The following is a 27371-nucleotide window of genomic DNA, read 5'->3' as shown; positions in this document are numbered from 1 at the left end:
AGACAGGGTAAAAGCAAGCTGACTTACTCCACTGAGATGGGGTGGGACGACAACCAGAGGCCATGGGTTAAGGGTGAAAGGTGAAACGTTAAGGGGAACATGAGGGGAAATTTCTTCACACAGATGGTCATCCGGGTGTGGAATGAGCAGTCAGCCCAAGTGGTGCAAGCAAGCTCAATTTCAACATTTAAGAGGTTTGCTTAGGTACCTGGATGGTAGGGGTACAGGAGTGGGCAGTTTAGATAGTTCAGCACAAACAAAAGGGCCTGTTTCTGTGTTGTCCTTTTCTGTGACTGTGACAAGAACCTGAAATAATACAAAAATTCCCTCTAAGTCCTTTTCACAGCTGTGTGGACCAACCATTCATCTCAGCAGGAATTTTTTATATGGCATTAAAACTTAAAATTGTGGCACTTTAAGTTAATAATACATAAAAGAAAATCCTCGCTGCACGTCAAGAAAGACTATTTGTGTGAAAGTGTTTCAGATATGATGGGGTCAGGCACCCATGCTGCTCAGCAGGAGCAGGGAATAATACCAATGGAGAGAGTCAAACTGAGCCAAGACACAAATTGGAGATGGCAGAAATGCTGCATTCTTACAGACACAGGAAGAGCATCAGGAAATTGATGGCCATTCCAGATACCAGCACTGTGCCCAGTTAGAAGATGATTTATCTCTCCAACTTGGGTTGAACCTCACTGTAACAGTGTGATACCAGATCAAACCTTGGCAACTCAAGTAATATCATCTGAAATGTTGTCCTACACCCACTGATGGATTTTATAAATCTTTTTACAGGTTAAAAATAAGAAGGAATTTGTCTCCAGGAATCTCAAACACGACACGCCAGTTTTGCTGTCTCTGTCTAGATATTTAAGAAGTGGAGCAAGGGATTCAATCGACCATCCTTCCTGCTCAGACTGTGGGGAGGGATTCACTCGGTCATCTCAATTGAAGGTACATCAGCAAGTTCACACTGGGCAAGGTCATTCAACTATTCAGTGTGTGAGAAAGGATTCTGTCGGTCTTCCCACCTGTGGACACACCAGTCAGTTCACTCTGGGCAGAGGTTGGTTATCTGCTGAATTTGTGGGGAAGGATTTACTCAGTCATCTGAACAAATGGCACACCAGCAAGTTCACACCAGGGAGCGGCCGTTCACCTGTTCAGTCTGTGGGAAAGGATTCACTTGGTCATCTCACCTACTGACACACCAGCGAGTTCACACTGGGAAGAAGCCATTCACCTGCTCAGAATGTGGGAAGAGATTCACTTGGTCATCCGACCTACAGAGACACCATCGAGTTCACACTGGGGAGAAGCCGTTCGCTTGCTCAGTCTGTGGGAAGAGATTCACTGAGTCATCCAACCTAATGGTACATCAGCGAGTTCACACTGGGGAGAAGCCATTCACCTGCTCAGTCTGTGGGAAGGGATTCACTCAGTCATCCAACCTACGGAGTCATCAGCGAGTTCACACTGGGGAGAAGCCGTTCACCTGCTCAGTCTGTGGGAAGGGATTCACTGAGTCATCCACCCTGCAGAGTCATCAGCGAGTTCACACTGGGGAGAAGCCGTTCACCTGCTCAGAATGTGGGAAAAGATTCACTCAGTCTTCCCAACTACTAGCACACCAGTCAGTTCACACTGGGGAGTGGCCATTCACCTGTTCAGTCTGTGAGAAGAGATTCACTTACTCTTCCACCCTACAGAGACACCAGCGAGTCCACACTGGAGAGAAGCCGTTCGCCTGCTTGGAATGTGGGAAGAGATTCACTGAGTCATCTCACCTACAGAGTCATCAGCGAGTTCACACTGGGGAGAAGCTATTCAGCTGCTCAGTCTGTGAGAAGAGATTCACTTGGTCATCCGACCTACAGATTCATCAGCGAGTTCACACTGGGGAGAAGCCATTCACCTGCTCAGAATGTGGGAACAGATTCGCTCGATCATCCACCCTACAGAGACATCAGCGAGTTCACACTGGGGAAAAGCCATTCACCTGCTCAGTCTGTGGGAAGAGATTCACTCAGTCATCCACCCTACTGAGACATCAGCGAGTTCACACTGGGGAGTGGCCATTGTTATAAATCCCTAGATTTCGTTTGCTGTGGACTGTCATTTTGAGAGAGATTAAGAATGGAAATCAGTCTGACTTGCATCTTGTTTACATTGCTCGCAGCTTGATTAGTTTTAACCACGGACACAGACACTCAGAGTCAGACGGAGATGAAGGAGGAAAAATGGAAGGATCGGAACAAGGGACCAGTGGCCAAGGGTCACTGTTTCGAACTTTCCTATGCCCACAAGGGTGGGTTAATTATTGATTCAGCATACGTTGAATGTGTGGTTGTCACCTCGTTTGATCCATAGGAGTGGATCGGATTTGGGGTATCCTGTGAAGACCACTTATGTGTTAACCCTTGCCTGGGTGTGGTGTGGAAATTCACTTGAAGACGATACCCCCTGTGAAAAGTCACTTTTGGTGATAATTTGTATGTGGATTTGGAACGATGACAGATAAAATCTACAGTGACTGTTCTCTCGTTTTACCACCATGGATGTTGTGGAAGTCAACATTATTGCCTTCTCTCTACATTTACCCTGGATTACAAATATCTCTCTCTCCTCAACTATTCTGTGGTTGAACTGAACTTTCATAGTTTACCATCTCAAGACTCCAAGCCTTGTTTCCCCTGAGCTCAATAGTTTGGGAGTTATATTTACCCACATATATACACATAACACTGTTAACTTTTGTTTATCTTGCTTAAGTTACTATATTGTTAGTAGGTACTAATAAAGATAGTGGATGTAACATCAAAAACAGACTCTAGGTGTAGTCTATTGCTGCTGACTCATTTCTAAAGTGTTACGGGGACAAAATTGGGACCTGCATCCGATATAGGAAAAGATTTGGAGGCATATTGATTAATTATCGATTTCATTGGAGAAATCCCTTTTGATTTATTTGTGTGTGGAAAATCAGCAGCAATGGATGTTGATAGATTTCTGGAAGCGCCAACCTCTGAGGCACTAAAGGACACCAGAAGGATTGAGTTGTTGAGTATTGTTAAATGGTTAAAACTTGCTAAGGTGAAATCGACAATGAGGAGGTCACAGATGCAGAGGATAATAGCTGAACATTATGTATCTGAGGGTGTGTTTAAAGTGGAGGAGTTGGAGGTGTTTCCTGAAAGTAAACCTAGTGAGCTTGGCCTCCCGTACAAGTTAGAAAAATTGAAGATGGAGGCTGTGGAAAGGCAGAGGCAGGTTGAGGCTAGAGAGGCAGGAAAACAGAGAGAAGAGGCAGAAAAACAGGGAGGAAGCAGAAAGACAGTGGCTGTTCGAGCTGGAAAAGATAGAGAGATTGCAGCAAAGGGTTATAACGTTAGACTCTGGTGATAAGTTTGAGAGCAGTCAGGAAGTTAAATTGGTACCTCCATTTGATGATGCAGAGGTTGATAAATACTTTCAGCATTTTGATAAGGTTGCTCAGAGTTTAAAGTGCCCAAAAGAGGGTTGGCCACAAAGTGTAATTAAGGGGAAGGCTCAGCAAGCCTATTCTGCTTTGACAGTTGTTGAAGCAGTTGATTATGACATAGTGAAACAGGCTGTGCCCAAGGCTTACGAGTTGGTACCAGAAGCATACAGGCAAAAGTTTAGAAATTTGAGGAAAGCTGTGAACCAGACTTATATGGAATTTGCTTATGAGAAGTTTGTGTGTTTTGACCACTGGTGCACATATAAAAATGTAAATGATGATTTTAACAGCTTGAAAGAGTTGGTTTTAATTGAAGAATTCAAAATGTGCATCCCTGATGACATAAAGATGTACTTAGATGAAAAGGATGCTGCTGCTTTGCAGGAGTCTGCTAGATTAGCAGATGAGTTTGCTTTAACCCACAAGGTTATGTTTACCCCGAGTAAGAGTTTCCAGAAGAGTAGCAGGGATAACCAGGGTAAACCAGAAATTAAAACTGGGACTAGTGACAAGAGTAAGGATGAAGGGAAGCAGTTGAAGGAGAAATATTCTGGTCTCTCTTGTTACTATTGTAAGAAAGCTGGTCACATGATGGCTAATTGTTGTGTCCTGAAGAAGAAAAAGGAAAAGGAGGCAGTCCCAAATACCTCTGATCTGTATGTTGAAGCACCTATAAACCCACAGGGTTCTGAACATTCTGTTGCGGCTCAGTTAAGGACTGAGAGGTCTGACCGAGTTAAGGGATTCGATCATTTTATGTCAAATGGGTTTGTATTAGTAATGGAAGGGTCAACCCCGGTATCAGTGAAAATTCTTCGAGATACTGGGGCTTCTCAGTCACTTATATTAGACAGCGTTCTAAAGTTTGGTGATGAGACTGAGATAGGTGAGGTAAATCTTATTAAAGGCATTGGGGGCAGCATTGTATCTGTGCCATTGTACAAGGTAACTTTACAGTCAGGGTTTGTTTCAGGACCTGTTAGGATCAGATTATGCTCCAGTTTACCTGTGGAAGATGTTACTTTGCTGTTAGGGAATGACCTGGCAGATGGTAAAGTTGTTCCTGCAGTGCAGTTGACAACTAAACCAACCACTGACGACCCACAGATGGATTTTAACATTTATCCTTCCTGTGCAGTAACTCGAAGTACAGCTAAAAATTCTCCCGATGCAGACGGTTCTGTGCAGCACGATTCTGATACCCAAGATAGCCAAAGTTGGGATTCAGGTTATGATGACTTGTCAGGGACTTTTTTGCCTTCATTGTTCCAACAGGATTCAGGTAGTAAGTCTGATGAGAAAGATTTATCCCTGTCTAGGAAGGAGTTTATAGCAGAACAGAACCGAGACCCTGAGATTGAAGCTTCATAAGAAACATCTCTCTCAGATGATGAGATTAAGAAAATGTCAGTAGGGTATTATCTCAAGGATGGAGTGTTAATGGGGAAGTGGAGGCCACCTGCTATACCTGCGAGTGAGGAATGGGCAGTTGTTCACCAAGTTGTAGTTCCTAAATTTCATAGGACAGAAATTTTAACGATTTGGCTCATTGTCTCCAATCACAGTTGTTGCGGTCTGCATCGCCGCGACGTGTGAGTTACTTTTTAGAGGAGATGCACGTCACCCTACAGCGTGGGTACGGCGTAGGGTACGTGATGCCTATGGCGTACACTTGACGCACAAGTATAAATGAGGCTTAAGAGAGTCGGTACAGGAATCACTGGGCTTTAGTCCATTTGAACTTGTATTTGGTCATAGAGTGAGGGGATCTTTGACCTTGTTAAAGGAACAGTGGATTGATGGGGATGTACATGTTAACTTGTTAGACTATGTTTTGAAGTTCAAAAATAAACTACACCAAGCCTGTCGTCTAGCGAGACAAAACATAAAGATTTCTCAAAACAAAATGAAGTGTTGGTTTGATAAGCAGACCAAAACAAAAGAAAATACTAGGTGGGGGATAATGTGTTGCCTTATCTCCAATGTTGACGAATCCACTTCAGGTGAAGTTCAATGGACTGTATGAAATAGTCTCTCAAATTAATGATGTGAATTATGTTATTAAAACACACGACTGACGTAAACTAACACAGGTGGTACACATCAATATGATAAAGCCTTATTCTGACAAGCAGGCACCATCGGTGAGTGTTGTCAAACATATCAATCTGACAACCCTGAGAATGAAACAATTGACTCGTCTGAGACTTTTCACAAGCCAAACATGGTCCCAGTTAGGCTAATGAACTCGGTTGTTCTCAAAAACATTGACAACAAGTTGGCTCATCTGCAGCCAAAGCAACAACAACAGCTGAAGTTTAAAGATTTATTTCCCGATGTTCCCAGGCAAACCAGGGTCGCAGTACATGACGTAGATATTGGTCAAGCCAAACCGATTAAACAACACCCATATCGCATGAACGTAGAGAAATGGAAATTGGCTGAGCAAGAAATTGAATATATGCTGAAAAATGGTATTATCAGGCCTTCAACATCAGATTGGAGCTCACCCTGCGTTATTGTGCCCAAACCTGATGGTAGTGTTAGATTTTGCACTGATTATAGGAAGGTAAATGCAGTAACAAAAACAGATGCCTATCCTATCCCTAGGGTGGATGATTGCATCAATAAGGTTGGAAAAGGCAATTTCTTACAAAGATTGATCTGTTGAAAGGGTATTGGTGTGTTCCATTGACGGACTGAGGTAGAGAAATTTCTGCATTTGTGACACCTTCTGGGTTGTATGAATACAATGTTTCGCCATTTGAAATGAAATATGCTCCAGGAACATTCCAGAGAATGATTGATCCTGTAATTTGAGGGTTAGGACACACAGATGCCTATATTGATGACTTAGTCACAGGGAGTGACACTTGGGAAGAGCATATGTCTGTAGTGGAAGAGCTGTTTGACAGGCTCTCCAGGGCCAACCTTACAGCTGACTGAGCTAAGAGTGAACTTGGCCACGCCACCGTGATCTGTCTTGGCTGTGTTGTAGGTCAAGGCAAGTTGGCTCCTGTGCAGGCAAAATCCAGGCAATTTCTGAAGTTCCTATTGCGACTGTGTGACGAAGGCCGGTCACTGATTACAGACGTTTCATGGCACACTCGGTAAAACACTCAAAGCGTCATCCACACACGTTATTTCCCTCTGTTATTGTGGTGAGTGCACGCGTCACAATAAATCAACAGTCACAATTTTAAACTCATCCCCAGCAGTAACAGGCATGGAAAAAAGAAACACACTATGTCACAGTTTTATTATCTCAGGTCAATTTATTCATATTCATCTTTCCAGTAAGTGTTTTGCTGAAGTGTCATGGTAATCTGACGTCTCTCTCCTCCACAGTCACTGGGTCTGAAACAGAGCTGCTGCATGGAGCTGTCTTATATAGAGGCAGCAGCAACCTGCACAGGTGTGCCGATGGTGGAGGATACCATCTTTACCTGGGACAAGGGTTATGTTACCTAATTACTCATGGGGTTTATTTAAGTTATTTAACTGGGAAATGGTGAATCCTATGATGAAGTATATGTGTTTATTGTGAGAACTGGTGGTAGAGTTTCAGATTGCGTGAAATGGAAGATAATTGAGTTAATTAGCTTTTGGTTTGTCTAGGGGGATCAGCTTAGCGCTTTGGGTTCTTTTTTTGTTTAATTTGAGGGTGGCTGTTAACCAGACAGGTGACAACTGCAAGCTGTGTATATATATATATATATTGTATTTTTAAAAAAATTTCTTGTTTTGATGTGGACATCCAAGTTTTGATTTTCCACTATTTTTGTAAATAAAAGCACCTGAAACCATTTTTGCAACTCAAGCCATCTTGTTATTTTTCTTCGACGGTTGACCCACAGTTTTTGTGACAGACTGGTAAGAAGGCTCTTGGAAGGTTTCTGGGAATGGTTGGATATTATCGTAAGTTCTGGAAGAACTTTGCTGATATCGCTCTTCCTCTGACTAATCTCCTGAAGAAGGGTGAAAAGTTTGTTTGGACTGAGCCTTGTCAGGAAGCATTTGATCAATTGAAAGTTATTATTTAGGATTAGGCCAATCAATGTAGTGTCGTCAGCAAATTTAATTAACAGATTGGAGCTGTGGGTGGCGACACAAGTCATGGGTGCACAGAGAGTAAAGGAGGGGGCCAAGGATTCAACCCTGTGGGGCATGTGTGCTGAGGGCAAGAGAGACAGAGGTGAGGGAGCCCACTCTTACCACCTGCCGGTGATCTGACAGGAAGTCCAGGATCCAGCTACACAAGGCAGGGAGAAGGCCGAGGTCTCTGAGCTTCTTGTCGATACTTCACGCCTTCGTATGGCTAAAGCTCTGCCCATGACTGCAAGGAACTGCAGAGAACTTTGGTCTCATCTGGGAACATCATAGAAACAAGCCTCCCCTCTATGGACTCTTCCTACACTTCCCCTGCATTGGAAAAGCAGGCCATGTACTCAAAGATGCCCACAACTTTGGACATTATTGCCGCAAACCCAATCCCCCATCGCGGAAGAGATACAAAAGCCTTAAAACGCATACCACCAGGCTCATGGACGGCTTCCTGTTTGCAATTGTAAGCCAAATTAATGGTCTCCGGTCCAATAAAATAGACTCGACCTCACAATGTAACTCGACGTGACCCTGCACCATATGTCTATCTGCACTGCACTTTCTCTGCAGCCACAATGCTTTGTTACAGTTATTGTTTTGTCGTATATCAGCTCAATGTACTGTTGTAATGTATCGATCTGTGTGGATGGTAGGTCAGGCAAGATTTTCACTGTAGCTCAATACGTGATAAGAATAAACAAATTCCCCATTTTAGTTTTGTGGAAATATTAGATAGACTGAGCTTCTGCTTTGGAAGCACAGAGGGAAACTTAACACAACTGAGGAACACAAATAAATAGAAAAGGCTTCAATCTCACATTACCATCTGCAGTAACTGGGATCAGGTGACCGGTGGTGGGTCTCCCAGACCAATTATCAGAATCAGGTTTAATAGCACTGGCAGATGTCATGTAATTTGTTGTCTCTGCGGCAGCAATAGAACCTAATTCGTAACAATAGATTTTAAAAATTGATTTAAAATAAGAATATACATATTAAATAGTTAAATTATATAAGTAGTACAAAACAAAAAATTTAAAAATGTAATACTGTAAACTATTTTAATTGTGTGGAACTATTTGACTCAATGGGTTGTTGCTTTGGAAATTCTGGAGTGAAGCTGAACTAAACTGTACTAAAGTATAACTAAACTTATGAAAAGCTCAGATAAATACAAAAGGCTAAGTTCTCACATAAATGGGTCATATAGCCAGAAACATTGGCTGCTCTTCAGCAGGTAAAAACAGTGGAATGAGGCCTAATCCCAGGCCTCAGCCCAGTGGTTATGGTTTGAGGCCTAGGACGAGGTGAGATTGGCACGTGCATTTGGCACGGACTAGAAGGGCCAAGATGGCCTGTTTCTGTGCTGTAATTGTTATGTGGTTATATGGAAACATGCTGAAAATATTGCAGAATAAATCATTGTCCACCCACAACGAGAGGACGTGATAGATCCGGATCTCACTGCCTTTTCTGAACGGGCGAAAGATGAAGCTACACGGACACGTAGAGCAGTGACTGGCAGATGCTGCAGATTTGTGGAAAAACGTGAACAGGAAACAGGATCAGGTGACGGGTGGAGGGTCTCCCATCTGATCCGGTGACTCTGCTCTTCGCCCCTCACACACTGCCCGACCCATCCGCCGCATTTCCCACATTATTCCATATTTACACCAGATACATTTTTACTTCTTCCCTCCATATCTTCCCTGTCCCTTTCCCTCCACCCCAAGGTCACAGAGTCACAGGCTCGATTCCCATCCTGGTCCAACACACAATTCAGACCCAAACCGGAAATGTGCAGGTTTCATTTAAATCTGTCCATGTTTATAAACACTAATTTCTATTCACATTCCTCCAGCCTCACTGGACAGGAACACTGAAACATCAAGTGAGAAACAGAAGGAGGTGGCCATTCAGCCCCTCTAACCATCAACAAGATGATTGCTGCTCTCCCATCTCAGCCACATGTTTCTGCCCAATCCTCATTTCCTCGATCCCACCGGTCTCCACACATCTGCTGGCCTCTGTTTTATGTGAGAACGATCACTGAGTCTTCACCGGCCTCTGTGGTGGGGATTTACAGACATTCACCACCCTCGGAGTGGAAATGTTTCCCCTCATCTCAGTCCCGGACAGTCCACCCCCTTTTTCAGAGACTGGGATCCCTGGTTCAACCGGTAATGATATTGTGCATTTCAATGTGTTCACCTCTCAGTCCTCGATTCTCTAAATGAAAGGGTTATCACATTTGATCTTTCTTCATATGATGACCCCACCATTCCAGGGATCAGTCTGGTGAATCTTCATTGCACTCTCCATAACAAATACTCTCTAACCTCTTTGTTAATCCTCTATGGAATTAATTTCCATCTTCTGCAGCCCCGTGTTGCCCCAACCACTCACCTCCCACCCCGTCACTATTTCCACCTTCCCACCTCCCCCTCACCTGGATCCACCTCTCACTCCCCAGCTCTTGCCCCATCCCCACCCCTCACCTCTTTTCTCGGACTATTTCCCGTCCACTCTCAGTCCAGAGGGAGGGTCTCGGCCCGAAATGTTGACGGTCCATTTCCCTCCACAGATGCTGCCCGACCCACTGAGTTCCTCCGGCAGTTTGTTCTTTGGTCTGTGTGACCCGTGTTAGTGTGGGGAGCGGGATTTTACACCATATTCCCGGTACAGTCTCAACAAAACACAAATAATTGTCACTTTGCCCGGACCATCGGCCCCGCTTGCAGGGCAACAGTCTGCCGGTGTTTGCCCCCCAATGTGGTGAATCGCCACCACCGTGGGCTCAGACATTTCCACAGATGAGCCCCTCCTGTCCCCACCGGGACAAACATCCTGTCCGCCCCCTCTCTCACCGTCTTCATCCTCTCCCTCCCCGGGGAACCGGCATCAAACCGACGGGCCGAGCGGTCTCCTCCTACCTCTCAGCGACACATCAGACTCCGGCCGCAGGAGACGCTTCACAAACGCCCCAACTTCCCTCGGAGGGAAATGGAAATAAATCAGAAAGCGGACATTTACTTTGACGGTTGTCCCGCCGTGACGGAAAGTTCGGGAGACGGAGTCAGCGGGGGTAACGCCCTCTCGGCTGGTCCGCCTCCGCTATTGGTTGGAAGCAGTGATTGACCTCGCTTCGCACCAATGAGAATAGAGCAACGCATGACTCCTCTGTTGACAGCGGTGGGGGAGGGGCTGGTCACGTGATCAGTAGCCCAGCCGTTAAACCGACCAAGCTCGAGCTCACCAGCGCGCGGGGCACAAAAGGCCCCGGATGATCGGTTGAGGTGAGAAGGGGTCTCCGGGTTGGGGGTCTCACCGGGCGGCGTTTTCAACACCGACTTCGGGTAGTTGCTGTGACTCCGGACTCCGTGACCCGCAATCCCGGGACAGTCCTGCTCTCTTCCCTCTCTCTCAGCCCCACCATCCGTACACGGGCCCCGGGGAGCTTCCGGCTGATGAGGGAATGGGAACCGATGGGTCTCTCAGACAGAGCTGAGCTCCAGCTGTCTAAATGCAAGGATCGGGAACTCGGAGAAAGGGAACAAAATCTTTTACATCAGCTGTTGTGAAAATCACCTTTGTTCTGCCTCCAGTCACAAACAAGAGAACATCTGCAGATGCTGGAAATCCGAGCAACACACACAAATTGCTGGAGGAACTCAGCATTAGTACTCTTTTCCATAGATGCTGCCTGGCCTGCTGAGTTCCCCCAGCATTTTGTGTCTGTTGCTTGTTCCACCCCCTCTTGTTCTGGACTTTCTACCCGTGAGAACATGTTTTGTCCCACTCTCTCTGGGTACATAGTGATATCAAACACCTTTGCCCTGGGCAACAAGTAGCTTTCACATCACAAATGTGCCAGACTCCAATGAGACCGACTACTGCCCTTCCCTTCATATTCATTGGCATTGCCATCACTGAGTTCACCACCATCAGTCACCTGGGGGAGGGTTCAGGGGAAATATTTATGTACAATACAGAAACTGGTGTTACCTGTGTGTATTGTGGTGATGCAAAAGTTGCTGGAGAATTTGCAAGTGGGAAGAAATGGAGTGATATTTGGAAATCTGACTTTTTCAAGCATCATTTAGCAAGAGAATCACATATGGACAATGTGCAAAAGCTGTGGTGAGAAAATACTTCATTACCCGCTACGGGCCTGCTACATAGGTTATGTGAGAGTGCAGATGAATTCGATCAAACCTAGAGGACATCAAAGTTTTTATTGACAGTGATTGCTAGCTGTTAAAATGAATAGCTCAAAATATAAAATTTAGTGCCCACACGTTGTCACCGGGCAAAAAATTGCACAGCACAAGATTTTTCCACATTTTTTACACCTCCCTGATGCCCTCACCTACAAGATGTGCATCCAGCTGCAGCTTGTCACCTTGCACTTTAAGGATTTGGAACCTGAAATGGATGAATTCTGGATCATCCAGGAGTCGGAGGGGGTGATAGATATGACATGAAGAGAGGTGAGTTACACCCAAGGTGCAGGACACAGGAAACAGGGTGAGAGTCAGGAAGGGGAATGTGGGTAAACAGCCATTGCAGAAGACTCTTGTTGCCACCCCCACAACAACAGGAAGACCACTTTAGAAACTCTTGGTGGAGGTAGTTAGGATAGTTACTGTGATCTCCGGACACCGTGACCTGCAATCTCGGGACAGTCCTGCTCTCTTCCCTCTCTCTCAGCCCCACGATCCATACATGGGCCCTGGGGAGCTTCCGGCTGATGAGGGAATGGGAACCGATGGATCTCTCAGACAGAGCTGAGCTCCAGCTGTCTAAATGCAAGGATTGGGAACTCAGAGAAAGGGAACAAAATCTTTTACATCACCAGTTGAGAAAATCACCTTTGTTCTACCTCCAATCACAAACAAGAGAAACTCTGCAGAGAGGGCACAGTTTTAAGGTGCTTGGAAGTCGGTACGAAGGAGATGTCAGGGGTGTTGTGTTCTTTACACGTACCGTGGGTTACTAATAACAAACCATATTCTGGCAAAATTGAACTTTTATTTAACAGCAACAAAACCACGTTTTACACTGCCATGCTTTTCTATCATTCTTCATTTCTGCGCATGCTCAGAACTCTGTCCAGTCACGTCCTGACACGTGATATCACCACAAGGGGTAAGTTATTTACACAGAGTGGTGAGTGCGTGGAATGGGCTGCCGGTAACTGTGATGAAGCCGCATACGTTAGGTTCTTTTAAGGGGCTCCTGGATAGGTACATGGCGCGTAGAAAACTACAGAGCTATGGGGAACTCTAGGGAATTTCTAAAATAAGTAATGTTTGACACAGCATTGTGGGCCGAAGGGCCTGTATTGTGCTGTATAAATGGGGAAGTCACTTACCCATGACCTCTGGTTGTCGTCCCGCCCAACATCAGTGGAAAAAGCTGCTTGCATTTACCCCATCTATACTCCCATAATTTTGTATACTTCTAACAAATCCTCAAAGCAATGTATAATTTCCGTGTTAATGCTTGGAGCCTTTTTTAGATGGATAAGATGATGAGGGGCATTGATCGTGTGGATAGCCGGAGGTTGTTCCCCAGGGCTGAAATGGCCAACATGAGGGGCGTAGCTTTAAGCTGCTTGGAAATAGGTACTGAGGGGATGGCAGGGGTAAGTTTTTTACACAGAGAGTGGTGGGTGTGTGGAATGCACTGCCAGCAGAGGTGGTCAAGGCAGATACAATAGGGTCTTTTAGATAGGTACATGGAGCTTAGAAAAAATAGAGTTTTATGCGCTAGGGAAATTCCAGGCAGTTTCTAGAGTAAATTTCATGGTTGGCACAACATTGTGGGCTGAATGGCCTGGAATATGCTGTAGATTTCCATGTTCTATGTTGAACAGTGAAATAACTTTGACTATCCTACACTCCTCTGATAATCCCCCGTCGCTAAGGATGATTTAATTATCTCTGCCAGGGCCCCGACAATTTCTGCACTTGCCTCCCGTGGGGTCTGAGGGAGCACCTTGTCATGCCCTGGAGATTTATCCACCCTAATCTGCCTCAGGATAGCAAACATCTCCTCTTCTTTAATCTGTACAGGACCCACGATTTTAATGCCGCTTTTCCACACTCTCATTGATACTCTGTCCATCTCTTGAGTAAATGACATGGAAAAAAATATTTAAGATCTCCCCCATCTGCTTTGCTTCCACACGTGGATTGCCATTCCGGTCTTCCAGAGGACCAACTTTGTGCCTTGCAATCCTTTTGCTTTTAATCTATCTCCAGAATCCCTGAAGATCATCCTTCATTTTTTCTGCGAGGGCAATCTCATGCTTTCTTTTAGCCATCCTGATTTATTTCTTATGTGTTCTCTTGCATTTCTTATACTCCATAAAAACCTACCTGCCTATCCCTGTTATGCAACTCCATTTTGTGCTTCACCAGGTTCTCAATATCTCTTGAAAACCAAGAGATACAGTTTCTATCTTTACCTTTTATTCTGAAAAGCACATACCCACTTTGTACTTACAAAATTTTGTTTGAAGGCCTCAATTTATCAAGCACACCTTTGCCTGATCCTAGTATCTAAATTCCAGGTGTTGATCCATGCCCTGAACACATCCGCCTTTCCTACACTGCTCTTTGTATTGAAATATACAGGGCTCAGCATATTCACTGCACCATGCTCAACGTTTTCATTCCTGGCTTTCCATCCTTTCCACAATCTGCTCTATTATTCAGGCTCCCATTCCGTCTGCAACTTTAGTTTAACCCTCCCTTACCCCCACATCCACCATGCAGCTCTATCACCCCTTTGGCTTTCCTCTCCCAGATCAATAAAAAGGAGGCGCATACCAGGTACAGGCAGATAGGAACAAATGGGGTACTTATTGTTACGTACCCCGTAACTGGGTTGCCAAACCAGCAGAAATGGAACACTCGTTGGAGTCTGGATTACTAGGAACTAATAAAGTTTTATTAAAGAAATAAGTAATACAGTACACTAATCGTAAGGATATAAATGCAACAGGTTAGCAATGATAATACACACATATACACAGAACTAGGGTAATAGGAATCAAACAAGCTCTATCGCAGTCTAGGGGTAAAATGATCAGTCTTAAGTGAAGCAGAGTTCAGTTCAGTTTAGTGCAGTTCGCAGTACCGTTGGAGAGAGAGAGAGAGATGCAATTTGGTTTCAGGCAGACCTTTTGATGTTTCGCAGTTGGTTTCGGGCAGACCTTTTGATGTCTTCTAATCCCACTGTGGTCACCGACTGTGACCCCTCCGTTCCGGATATGATCATTCTTCCACGGTGAACCCGGCACCCAGGCAAGGGTGGACACACACCCCAGGTTCCCACCTATCGTACCTTTACACCCTGTGAGCCTCTGGTCAGTTCCCGTGAACCGGCCCTCCAAACACTCACCAACTTGTGGGGGCACACTGCTCTTTCCAGGGTTTCATGGTGTGTCATGCCTTAGCAAACCTGTTCCTTTTATCCCCCTGCTGGGGTATCACCTGTCTATCAAACTTCAAACAGTTCAGGTTCAAAGCAACTGGTCTGTCAATATCTGAATTGTGTTTTTTTCCTGTTAATTCCTCTCTTCTCTCTTATTAGCATTTCAAATGTTTCTCCATTGTCTTTCTTATCTCTCTCATTAGCATCATCCGTCCGGTACCTCTGCTTGGTGTCACACATGACACTATGAAATACAGGAAATTCAAGTGAACACTTATGAAAGAAATAAAAGAAGGCATGAGGTTGCCCAGCAGACATGGTGAAGGAGAATCCTCAAGGATTCTGCAGGTGTGTTAAGTGCAAAAAGATTGCAAGGGAAAAAATTAATCCTCTGCAAGATCAGAATGGTAATCCACATGAGGAGACAAAATAGATGGGAGAGATTTTTTTTTGCATCTGTATTTACTCTGGACATGGACACAGAGTCTATAGAAGTGAGGCAAAGCAGCATCAACTTCATGGACCCTGTACGGATTACAGAGGTGGAGGTGCTTGCTGTCTTAAGGCAAATTAGCGTGGATAAATCCCCAGGGCCTGACAAGTTGTTCCCTGGGACTCTGCGGCAGACAAGTGCAGAAATTGTCGGGGCCCAAGCACAGATATTTAAATCGTCCTTAGTGACAGGTGATGGATTGGAGGATTGGAGGACAGCCAATGATGCTCCGCTGTTCAAGAAAGGCTCTAAAAATAAACTAGGAATTTATACGTTGGTGAGCTTGACATCAGTAGTGGGAAAGTTATTGGAATGTGTCTGCAGGAAATGGATATACAAGTATTTGGATAGATGTAGATTGGTTGAGGATAGGCAGCATACTGGATGAGACACTGTCTTTGGGAGAAGCCAGAGTGTGGTAGTAGATGGTTGGCTCTTTGACTGGAGGCCTGTGACTAGTGGTGTGCCACAGGGATCGGTGCTGGATCTGTTGTGGTTTGTCATCTAGATCAGTAATCTGGATGATAGTGTGGTTAACTGGATCAGCAGATTTCTGGATGACACTAAGATTGGGGGTGTAGTGGACAGTGAGGAAGAATATAATGTCTTGCAGTCTGATCTGGACCAGCTGTAGAAATGCAAAATGGAATTTAATGGAGACAAGTGCGAGGTGTTGCATTTTGATAGGACCTGGGTCTTACACAGTGAATGTTAGGGCACTGAGGAGCGCTGCAGAAGAAAGGGATCTGGGAATACATGTCCATAATTCACTGAAAGTGGTGTCACAGTTAAATAGGGACAGAAGGAAAGATTTTAGCATATTGGCCTTCATGAACCAAAGTACTGAGTACAGGAGATGGATGTTTTGTTGACATTGTACAAGACATTGGTGAGGCCTGATTTGGAGTGTTGTGTGCAGTTTTATCACCTACCTACTGGAAAGATGTAAAAGAGGTTGAAAGAGTTTAGAGAAAATTCACAAGGATGTTGCCAGGTCTGGAGGACTTGGGTTATAAGGAAAGATTGAACAGATCAGGACTTTATTCCTTGGAACATAGAAGATTGAGTGGAGATTTGATGGAGGTATACCACTATTTTGAGGGTTATTGGTGAGGTAAATGCAAGCTGGCTTTTACCACTGAGATGGTGTGGGACTACAACCAGAGGCCATGGATTAAGTGTGAAAGGTGAGACATTAAGGGGAACATGAGGGGAAACTTCTTCACACAGATGGTCATCCGGGTGTGGAATGAGCACAAATGGTGCATGTGAGCTGAATTTCAACATTTAAGATGTTCGTATAGGTACCTGCATGTTAGGGGTACGGGAGTAGGGAGTTGAAAAGCCTCAGCACCAACTAGATGGGCCAAAGGGCCTGTTTCTGTGTTGTAATTTACTATGACTCTGTGTCAAGAACATGAAATAATACTAATGTTTACTCTAATTCCTTCTAACAGCTGAGCAGACCAACCATACATCTGAGTTGGAGATATTTACATGGCGTTAAAACTGTGGCACTTTAAATCAACAGTACATACAAGAAAATCCCAGCTGCATGTTAACCAAGGCTATTTGTGTGAGAGTGTTTCAGTTACTGTGGGGCCAGGAACCCATGCAGCTCAGTGGGAACAGGGAATAATACCAATAGAGAGAGTCAAACTGAGCCAGGTTACAGATTGGAGATGGCAGAAATGCCGCATTCTTAGAGAGACAGGAAGAGCATCAGAGAATTTGATGGTCATTCCAGATACCAGCACTGTGCCCAGTTACAACATAATTTCTCTCTCCAACTTGGGAGGAACTACACTGCAACAGTGTGATGCCAGATCACACCTTGACAACTCAAGGGATCTCATCTGAAATGTTGTCCTACACCCATTGATGGATTTTGTAAATCTTTTTACAGGTTAAAAATGGCAAGGAATTTGTCTACGTGAATCTCGAACACAACACGCCAGTTTTGCTGTCTCTGTCCAGATACTTAAGAAGAGGAGCAAGGGATTCACTCGATCATCCTTCCTGCTCAGACTGTGGGGAGGGATTGTCATCTGACCGACTGGCATGCCCGTCATTTTACATATGGGGAGAGGCCGTTCATCTGCTCAGACAGTGGGAATGGATTCACTTGGTCATTTCAACTGAAGGTGCATCAGCAAATTCACCTGTTCTGTGTGTGAGAAGGGACTCAGTCAGTCTACCCACCTGTGGACACGAGTCAGTTCATACTGAGCAGAGGCTGGTCATCCGCTGAACTTGTGGTAAAGGATTCACTCGGTCATCTGACCTAATGGCTCACCAACGAGTTCACACTGGGGAGTGGCCGTTCACCTGCTCGGACTGGGGGAAGGGATTCACTTGCTCATCTAAACTGAAGATACATCAGCGACTTCACACCGGGGAGATGCCATTCACCTGCTCAGACTGTGGGAAGGGATTCACTCAGTCATCTGAACTACTGGTACACAAGTCAGTTCACACTGGGGAGAGGCCGTACACCTGCTCGGACTGTGGGAAGGGATTCACTTGTTCATCTAAACTGAAGGTACATCAGCGACTTCACACCGGGGAGAAGCTATTCACCTGCTCAGACTGCGGGAAGGGATTTGCTCAGTCATCTGAACTACTGGTACACAAGTCAGTTCACACTGGGGAGCGAGCATTCACCTGCTTAGACTGTGGGAAGGGATTCACTTGTTCATCTAAACTGAAGGTACATTGGCGAGTTCACACTGGAGAGAGGCCGTTCACCTGCTCATACTGTGGGAAGGGATTCACTTGCTCATCTAAACTGAAGGTACATCAGCGACTTCACACCGGGGAGAAGCTATTCACCTGCTCAGACTGCGGGAAGGGATTTGCTCAGTCATCTGAACTACTGGTACACAAGTCAGTTCACACTGGGGAGAGGGCATTCACCTGCTCAGACTGTGCGAAAGGATTCACTTGCTCATCTAAACTGAAGGTACATCAGCGAATTCACACTGGGGAGAGGCCATTCACCTGCTCAGACTGTGGGAAGGGATTCACTCGGTCATCCCAACTACTGCTACACAATTCAGTTCACACTGGGGAGAGGCCGTTCACCTGCTCAGTGTGTGGGAAAGGATTCACTCAGTCATCTAAACTGAAGGAACATCAGAGTGTTCACACTGGAGAGAGGCCGTTCACCTGCTTAGACTGCGGGAAGGGATTCACTCGGTCATCCTACCTACAAGCACACTGGTCAGTTCACACTGGAGAGTGGCCGTTCACCTGCTCAGACTGTGGGAAGGGATTCACTTGCTCATCTAAACTGAAGGAACATCAGCGAATTCACACTGGAGAGAAGCCGTTCACCTGCTCAGACTGTGGGAAAAGATTCATCCAGTTATCCCACCTTCAAGCACACTGGTCAGTTCACACTGGGGAGCGGCCGTTCACTTGCTCAGACTGTGGAAATAGATTCACTTGCTCATCCCACCTGAAGGCACATCAGAGAGTTCACACTGGAGAGAGGCCGTTCACCTGCTCAAATTGTGGGAAGGGATTCACTCAGTCATCTCACCTGAAGGTACATCAGCGAGTTCACACTGGGGAGAGGCCATTCTCCTGCTCAGTATGTGGGAAGGGATTCACTTGGTCAAGTCAACTACAGAGACACCAGTCAGTTCACACTGGGTAGAGGCTGATCAGCTGCTTGGACTGTGGGAAGAGATTCTCTCAGCCAAATCAACCAAATGTGCATCATTGAGTTCACACTGGGGAAAGGCTGTTCACCGGCTGTGAATGTGGTAAAGGATTCATTCAGTTATCTATCCTTATGACACCCTACGGGATTCACACTGGGGAGAAAGTTTCAATAAGCTGCATGCTGGATATTTGTCCATCACTGTTGCTGAATGCTATTTCGAGAGTGACTGTCGGTGCTGAACTCTGCAATTATTGCTGCTGCTCACCCCACCCAGTTCTGCACCCTGGTCACTGGGCATGGGAGGAGGTTCTTCTGCTGCATATTCACCTTTAATGGGACTGGAGTTTTAATATTCTGGACCTGAGACAAATCAGTCAGTTCTATTTTAAACTCCGTCTCTGGTACTTAGTAAATTTATAACACACCTAGTGTGCAGTCGAGCAGCGGTCCCCAACCACCGGGCCACAAAGTATGCGCTACCGGGCCGCGAGGAAATGATAGGATTTGGCGATATGAGTCAGCTGCACCTTTCCTCATTCCCTGTCACGCACTGTTGAGCTTGAACGCACGTGAGGTCATTACCTGCGCGTCATCCATGTCAGCGCGGGAAGGAGATCAACTCCTCGAGCTTGCAAATGATGATGGGCTGCAAAGTATTTTTGACATAACATCTCTGCTGGCATTCTGGATCAAAGTCAAGGCTGAATATCCTGAGAAAGCCACGAAAGCACTGAAAATGTTGCTCCCATTTCCAACATATCTCTGCAATGAATGCAACGAAAACCAAATTGCGTAATGGACTGGACATAAGGAACCCCGTTCAAGTATCGCTGTGTCCCATCACCCCTCGATGGGACCATCTGGTTGCAGGGAAACAAGCCCAGGGCTCCCACTGATTCAGCGATATTGGTGTGTTGCAATGATTTATATGTTCATATGGGGAAAATATGTGCTGTGTGTTTAATATCCAAACGTTACTTAAAATGTCATGATGCTATTGACATACTTATATAACCCTATAACAAGTACAGCACGGAAACAGGCTATCTCTGCCCTTCTAGTCCATGCTGAATACTATTCTCACCTAGTCCCACCGACCATGGAACACCAACCTAGACCATTCATTTCCTGTCCATACACCGATCTAATTTTTCTCTAAATTATATCGAACCTGCCTCTACCACTTCTACTGGAAGTTCATTCAACACTTACTTCAAGCTCCCCTGTCCTTCCCTGATACAGCAATTGACTTGTGGCTATATTCATGCAAGGAAAATATGCGCTGTGTGTTTAATATTAAATTTGTTAGATACCCTTTTAGAAACGAAATTGAGTGTATTAGCCACTTATCATCTATATTCTGGTCGTGATTAACACCTCCCTTCCCCCCACCCCGAACAGAATCGCCAAAAACGATTTCTAGAAGAAATCGGCAGGTACACGCATGCACACTGGTGCCCGCGCAAGGCTTCATGGTCATTGTAGTCTCTGTAAACAACGTATTTGGCTCAACTCTTGTCCATTGGCAACCCTACCCACCTCCCCCACCCCCGGGTATTGTCAATATGAAACCGGTCCGCAGTGATTCTGTTCCATGACCGTTCTTTTAAATCCTCCCGTGTACGGCCAAAGCCAGCATGGTTTTCCTCAGGAGAAATCTTCTCAGACGAATCTGTTGGAATTCTTTGGTGAAATGAGAAAGGCAGTGGGTGTTGTTTGTTTGGATTTTCAGATGGTCTTGAACAAGGTGTTGCACCTGACGCTGATTAACAAGACCACAGCTCATGGTGTTTGGTGTCTCTTTGCCTGTTCCCACTGGAGTTTAGAATAATGGGGGGGGGGGGGGCGCGGTTTCCTGAATACTGAGAAGCCAAGATAGAGAGGATGTGGAGAGGACGTTTCCCATAATGCAGAGCCCAGGACTGGGGGTACACCCTCAGACTACAGGGAAATCAATTCAGAAGAGAGAGGAGGAGGAAGTCTTATGATATTATGTTTATTCAACACGGCCGTGTCTGATCTATGCGTCTGTTCCCATCCCCCTCTATCTCCACCTCAATGTACCCAGCCACCCGCTTACTCTCAGATACATAGACACTTCACTGATCCTGAAGGAATTTACATGGAAGATTTAGAATTCAGCAACTTCCATACGTCTCCATTTAAAATGAGCAGCCCTTTTCGATCTCTGTCCGTTTCCTTCTCACTGATCAGCAGAAATGTCAAAGAGCCCATCCCTTTCCTCGTTTATCTCCCCCGTCTCAATCCCTGGTTTCTATCCTGGTTTATTTCTCCATCCCTATTCTCTCCAATCTCTCTCCTCCATCGTTCTCTCCCACGTCCATCTCATTTCCCGCCATTCTCTCCCCTCACTGGTTGTCGCCACCGTCTCTCTCCCTTCTTGTTTCTCGCCTCCGCTACGTCCCTCCCATCTCTCCCCAGTCTGTCTCGCTAACACTCCAACAGCCTCTTATTTCTGTAACTCAGTTTCTCCCTCCCTCACTTTCACTACCACCACTCAGCCTGTTTTCTCTCTGTCTCTCTCTCTCTCTCTCTCTCTCCCACTTTCCCTTCTCTCCCCCTCTCTCTCTCCCACTTTCCCTTCTCTCCTTCTTTGAGTATTGTGACCATCATTGAACACAATACTCTAAGTGTGGTCTCACCAGAGATCTGTGGAGTTACAACATGGCCTCTCTACTCTTGAACTCAATCCCCCTGTTAGTGAAGCCTAGCATCCCATAGGCCTTCTTAACTACCCTATCAACCTGTGCAGCGACCTTGAGGGATGTATGGATTTGAACCCCAAGGCCCCTTTGTTCATCCACACTCTTAAGTAACCGACGATTAACACTGTATTCAGCCTTCTGGTTTGTCCTTCCAAAATGCATCACCTCACACTTATTCGGATTGGACTCCATCTGCCATTTTTCTGCCCAACCCTGCATCCTGCCTATATCCTCTTGTAACCTTCGACAACCTACAGCTCCATCCACAACTTCTCCAATCTTAATATCATCCGCAAACTTACTCACCCATCCTTCCACCACTTCGTCCAGGTCATTTAATAAAATCACAAATAGCAGGGGTCCCAGGACAGATCCCTGCATCACTCCACTTGTCACCGACCTCCAGGCAGAATACTTTCCTTCCACTACTACCCTCTGCTTTCTTCCTGTAAGCCATTTTTTTAACCAAACAGCCAAGGTTCCACTGATCCAATGCCTCTTGACTTTCTTGATGAGTCTCCCATGAGGGACCTTGTCAAATGCCTTGCTCGGATCCATGTAGACCACATCTACCGCCCTACCCTCAACAATTTATTTTGTTACCTCTTGAAAAAACTCAATTAGGCTTGTGAGGCATGACCTTCCCTTCACAAAGCTATGTTGACTATCCTTGAGTAGACTGTACTTCTCCAAGTGCTCGTAGATCCGATCCTTGAGAATCCTTTCCAATAGTTTGCAGACCACCGACGTAAGACTCACCAGTCTATAGTTCCCAGGATTCTCCCTATTACCTTTTTTAAACAAGGGAACTACATTTGCCATTCTCCAATCCTTCGGCAACTCCCCTGCAGCCAAAGAGGATTCAAAGATCATAGCTACTGCTCCAGCGATCTCTTCTCTCACTTCCCACAGCAACCTGGGTATATCATGTCCGGCCCTGGGGATTTATCAATCTTGATGTTTTTAAGAAGGTCCAACACTTCTTCTTCCTCAATCTCCACATTGTCCAGCACACAGGCCTGTTCTATTTCGAAATTGTCCTGATCAAGATCCTTTTCACTTGTGAATACTGAAGCAAAGTATTCATTTAGGGCCTCCCCAACCTCCTCCGCCTCCAGGCATGTGTTGACCTCTTTATCCTTTAGCGGCCCCACCTTCATTCTTGTTATCCTTCTGTTCTTCACATACGCATGGAACACCTTAGGGTTCTCCTTAATCCTACGTGACAAGGCCTTCTCATGCCCTCTTCAAGCTCTCCTCAGTCCTTTCTTAAGCTCCTTCCTGACTACCCTATATTTCTCATGAGCCCCTCATGCTTCCTTCTTCTGGTATATTCTTCCTTTTTCAATATTTTTATTGGTATTATATAAATTACACGAATACAAATACAAAAATCATAAGGATATAAGTAAATAATACAAATTACATTACATTTAAATCAGAGTAATATGATCATAGTGTCCCATATTCCAAAGCCATCATGTATAAAAAAAAGATTGAATTATGAAATGAAACAGAAAAAAAATTGTATTTTATTTAAAAAAATCTATCCTCACTCCGAAAATGAGCTGGTTGGTAAAAGAAAAAACAGAAGAAAATAGAAAAATACCTTACCATATGATATAATAATAATAATAATAATGGCACAGATCCATACTTTAATAACTGTTCAAAGATTGTGACGATTATTCAGAAAGGGTCCCCATAACATTAAAAAATCATGTTTTGTATCAGAAATCGAACAACGAATCTTCTCTAGATTAAGGCACAACATAACGTCAGCTCGCCATTGAACATGAATGGGCGGGGCGGCCTCCTTCCACTTGAGCAAGATCGTCCTCCTGGCCATAAGAGACATAAAGGCCAATACCCGCAAATTAGATGGCTTCAATTTTGTAGCACTGTCCTCAACAAAACCAACCATGGCAGTCAAAGGATTGGGCTTAAAGCTGACATTCAAAAGTGCAGAAAGTGTTTGAAATACATCTTTCCAGAATTTTTCAAGGTTCAGACATGACCAGGACAATATGAATTAGTGTGGCCACTCCATTACCTCATCTATCACAGTAAGGGGAAATATCTACGTAGAAATCAGAGTGCTCATCTTTAGACATACGAACTCTCTGTGTCACTTTGAATTGTAATAAAGAATGATGAGCACATAATGATGGAGAATTAATCAATTTTAAAATAATCTTCCAGCTCTCATCAGATATGAAAACCTGTAAATCCTTTTCCCAGTCTCCTTTAATTTTATCTAAGGAGGCCATTTTCAGTCCCGACAGTAGACCATAAATGTAAGATATTGAACTGTTATCAAAGGGTTTCAAATTAAAAATTGTATCTAATATATTCTTATCTGGACTTGTAAGAAATGTAAGTAATTGAGACCTTAAAAATCTCTAATCTGTATCGAAAAAAGTGAGTGTCGGAAAGGTTAAATTTCGTTGGAAGTTGCACAAAAGAAGAGAGATTCCCTCCATTAAACAAATCCTGAAATCGTTTAATACCGAATCTATCCCATTCTTTAGAAGATGAGTCTAAAGGAGGAGGAGGAGAAGATGGCACACGCGGCCATTTCAGTGGTGCTGTCTGTTATTTGTCAAGTAGGGGACCGTGCACAATTCTGATTTGATGGAGATAGACGTGAGAGTACGGAGGAACATCTGGAGAAACTTCTGAAATGCCCCCTTCGCTGCCGCTGTTACTGTGTGGTCCGGAATGTCCGGAGAAGGCCCCGAATCCTCGGCTTTGCTTGTTTCGGCGGCCAGGCGAGGTCAAAGGCACTCCGCAGAGGATGGCAGTCGGGAGGCTCGAAGTTTTTGGATAAATGGACTCAGTGTCGGCTGTGATCGGGTGTTTCCAATGCACTGGCAGTAGTCGGTGCCTGGAGGTTTATGGCAGGGAGTTTCTCCCTTTGACGCCTGCTATCGGGGACTCGGGAGTCGATCGACTCGGGATTTCGAGACTTGTTTTTTTTACCATGCCCATGGTCTGTTCTTTATCAAATTATGGGTTTGATTTTTACTGCTGTAACTATATGTCATAATTACGTGGTTCTGTCAGTGTTAGTCTTTGGTTTGTCCTGTTTTTCTGTGATATCACTCTGGAGGAACATTGCATCATTTCTTAATGTATGCATGCATTTCTAATGACAGTAAACGAGGACTGAGTGTTCTCATTATCTAATCTAATCTAAATTAAAGATGGTTTGAAAAAAAACAATCAGAAAATATGGGACTTGAGAGGGAGAATATCAATAAACCAAAATGTTTTCTAAACTGTAACCAAATCCTCAATGTATGTTTAACCGCCACATTGTAAATTAATTTATTTAAAGGTAAAGGAAGCAAGGATCCAAGTAAAGAAATAATGGGAAGTTTTATAACAGAGTTGACTTCCAAAGAAACCCATATAGGGCAATTCTCATGGTTAATGTAATATAACCAGAACGCAATATTACGTATATTAACTGCCCAGTAATATAAGCTAAAATTGGGTAGGGCAAATCCTCCATTCTGTTTGGTTTTTTGAAGGTGAGCTTTATTTATATGAGGTTATTTTTTTAATTCTTCCATATATAGGAAGAAGGAATTGAATCCAAAGAGTCAAAAAAAGATTTAGGAATAAAAACAGGCACAGCTTGAGAAAGGTATATAAATTTAGGTAAGATATTTATTTTAATAGAATTGATTCAGCCAATCAGTGATAAAGAGAGAGACGAGCAATTAGAGAGTGTTTTTTTAACATAATTCAAAATACTTTAAAAAATTTCCTTAAATAAATCTTCAGAATTCTTATTAATTGTTACTCCCAAATATGTAAATCATTCTCCTAAAATTTTAAAAGGTTACTATCAGTTGGTATGAAATTGTTAAAGGAAACAGTTCACTCTTCTGTAGCTTTAATTTGACTAAAATTAGTCAGTAAACGGAACACAAATGGTAAAGAGATTGTAACATTAGATATAAAAAGCAATAAGTCATCAGCATACAGCGACACTTTATGAATAGTACCTCTCCTTAGAATACCAGTGATCTCTTTTAACTCTCGAAAAGCAATTGCTAAGGGTTCTAATATCAAATCAAAAACCAGGGGGCTCAAGGGGCAACCTTGTCTAGTTCCACGTTGGAGTTTAAAGGGTTTAGAATTCTGAAAATTAGTAAGAATCTGAGCGGAGGGAGATAAATAAAGTAATTTAACCTAATGAATAAAATTAGGTCCAAAATTAAATTTTTCTAAGGATGTAAATGGGAAGTTCCATTCAAGTCTGTCAAAAGCCTTCTCTGCATCCGACAATATCACACACTGTTATTTCCTTAGATGGAGAGTATATAACATACAACAAATGGAAATATCGATTTTTAATAAATCCTGTCTGAACATTCAAAACTATAGAAGACATAATATTTTCAAGTCCGCGAGCCAAAATTGAGTAAAGAGATAAGTCTATACGAAGAACGTTCAGTAGGATTCTTATTCTTTTTGAGAATGAGCTAAATTAAAACTTGGTAAAAAAGACTGCTGTAGTCTTCCTACCTTAAAGGAATCAGTAAGGGTAGAATATAGTGTGGTATAAGCAAGGAGGAAAAAGCCTTATATTCTCCAGAGAATCCACCGGGTCCTGGGGATTTCCCAGAATGCAATTCTCAAATAGCCTGAGCAATTTCCTCCTGGGAAGAGGGCTGATCCAATTGCCTACGATCATCTAACGAAAGATTAGGAATATTTAATTGATCTAAAAAAATATACTTTACAATATTATCATTAACAGAGTCAGAACTATACAATTTAGAAATAAATTCCCTAAAAGTGTCATTAATTTCAAGGTGGTCAGTTGTCATGTCCCCACTAATTTTACGTATTTCTTTAATTTGCCACATGGCTGAAAATGGCTTCAATTGATTAGCCAGTAGCTTACCAGTTTTATCTCCATGAATATAAAGTTGACTTCTATCTTTTAAAAGTTGGCTTTCAATTGGATACATTAAAAGCAGATCATATTTAGTTTTAGTTTCAATACGTCTCTTATATGTTTCAGGATCAGGTACCGAAGCATATTTATGGTCCAGTTGCTTTAACTGATTGGCTAATTCATTTCTTTCTTTGTTAGCTTTTTTAAATGATGTTTACAGTATAAGTGATAACTTTTCAAAACTCGTTAGATTCTGGGCTAGTCCCTGAGGATTGGAGGGTGGCTAATGTAACCCCACTTTTTAAAAAAGGAGGGAGAGAGAAACCGGGGAATTATAGACCGGTTAGCCTAACGTCGGTGGTGGGGAAACTGCTGGAGTCAGTTATCAAGGATGTGATAACAGCACATTTGGAAAGCGGTGAAATGATCGGACAAAGCATGGATTTGTGAAAGGAAAATCATGTCTGACGAATCTCATAGAATTTTTTGAGGATGTAACTAGTAGAGTAGATAGGGGAGAACCAGTGGATGTG

At 44.0% G+C, this 27371-nt stretch overlaps 2 protein-coding genes across 2 annotated transcripts in view; both read left to right on the top strand.

Moving 5' to 3' along the window:
* LOC140208612 (uncharacterized) overlaps nucleotides 1-26457 on the top strand; it is a 31752-nt gene extending 5295 nt beyond the window's left edge. Inside the window, exons 3-4 of the mRNA XM_072277419.1 lie at nucleotides 802-2063; nucleotides 17902-26457. Coding sequence (XP_072133520.1) covers nucleotides 1125-2063; nucleotides 17902-19188 — 2226 coding nt within the window. The 5' untranslated portion in view covers nucleotides 802-1124 and the 3' untranslated portion in view covers nucleotides 19189-26457. The remainder of the gene's footprint in view (nucleotides 1-801; nucleotides 2064-17901) is intronic.
* The window catches only part of LOC140208596 (uncharacterized), a 587054-nt gene that overhangs the window by 524988 nt on the left and 34695 nt on the right, over nucleotides 1-27371 (top strand). The gene's annotated exons all lie outside the window — the stretch shown is intronic.

This window comes from Mobula birostris, chromosome 13 (genome assembly GCF_030028105.1).
Source record: "Mobula birostris isolate sMobBir1 chromosome 13, sMobBir1.hap1, whole genome shotgun sequence".
In the NCBI taxonomy this organism is placed as follows: domain Eukaryota; kingdom Metazoa; phylum Chordata; class Chondrichthyes; order Myliobatiformes; family Myliobatidae; genus Mobula; species Mobula birostris.
The sequence above is the reverse complement of the archived record's forward strand: the minus strand, read 5'-3'. Positions and strand labels throughout refer to the sequence as shown.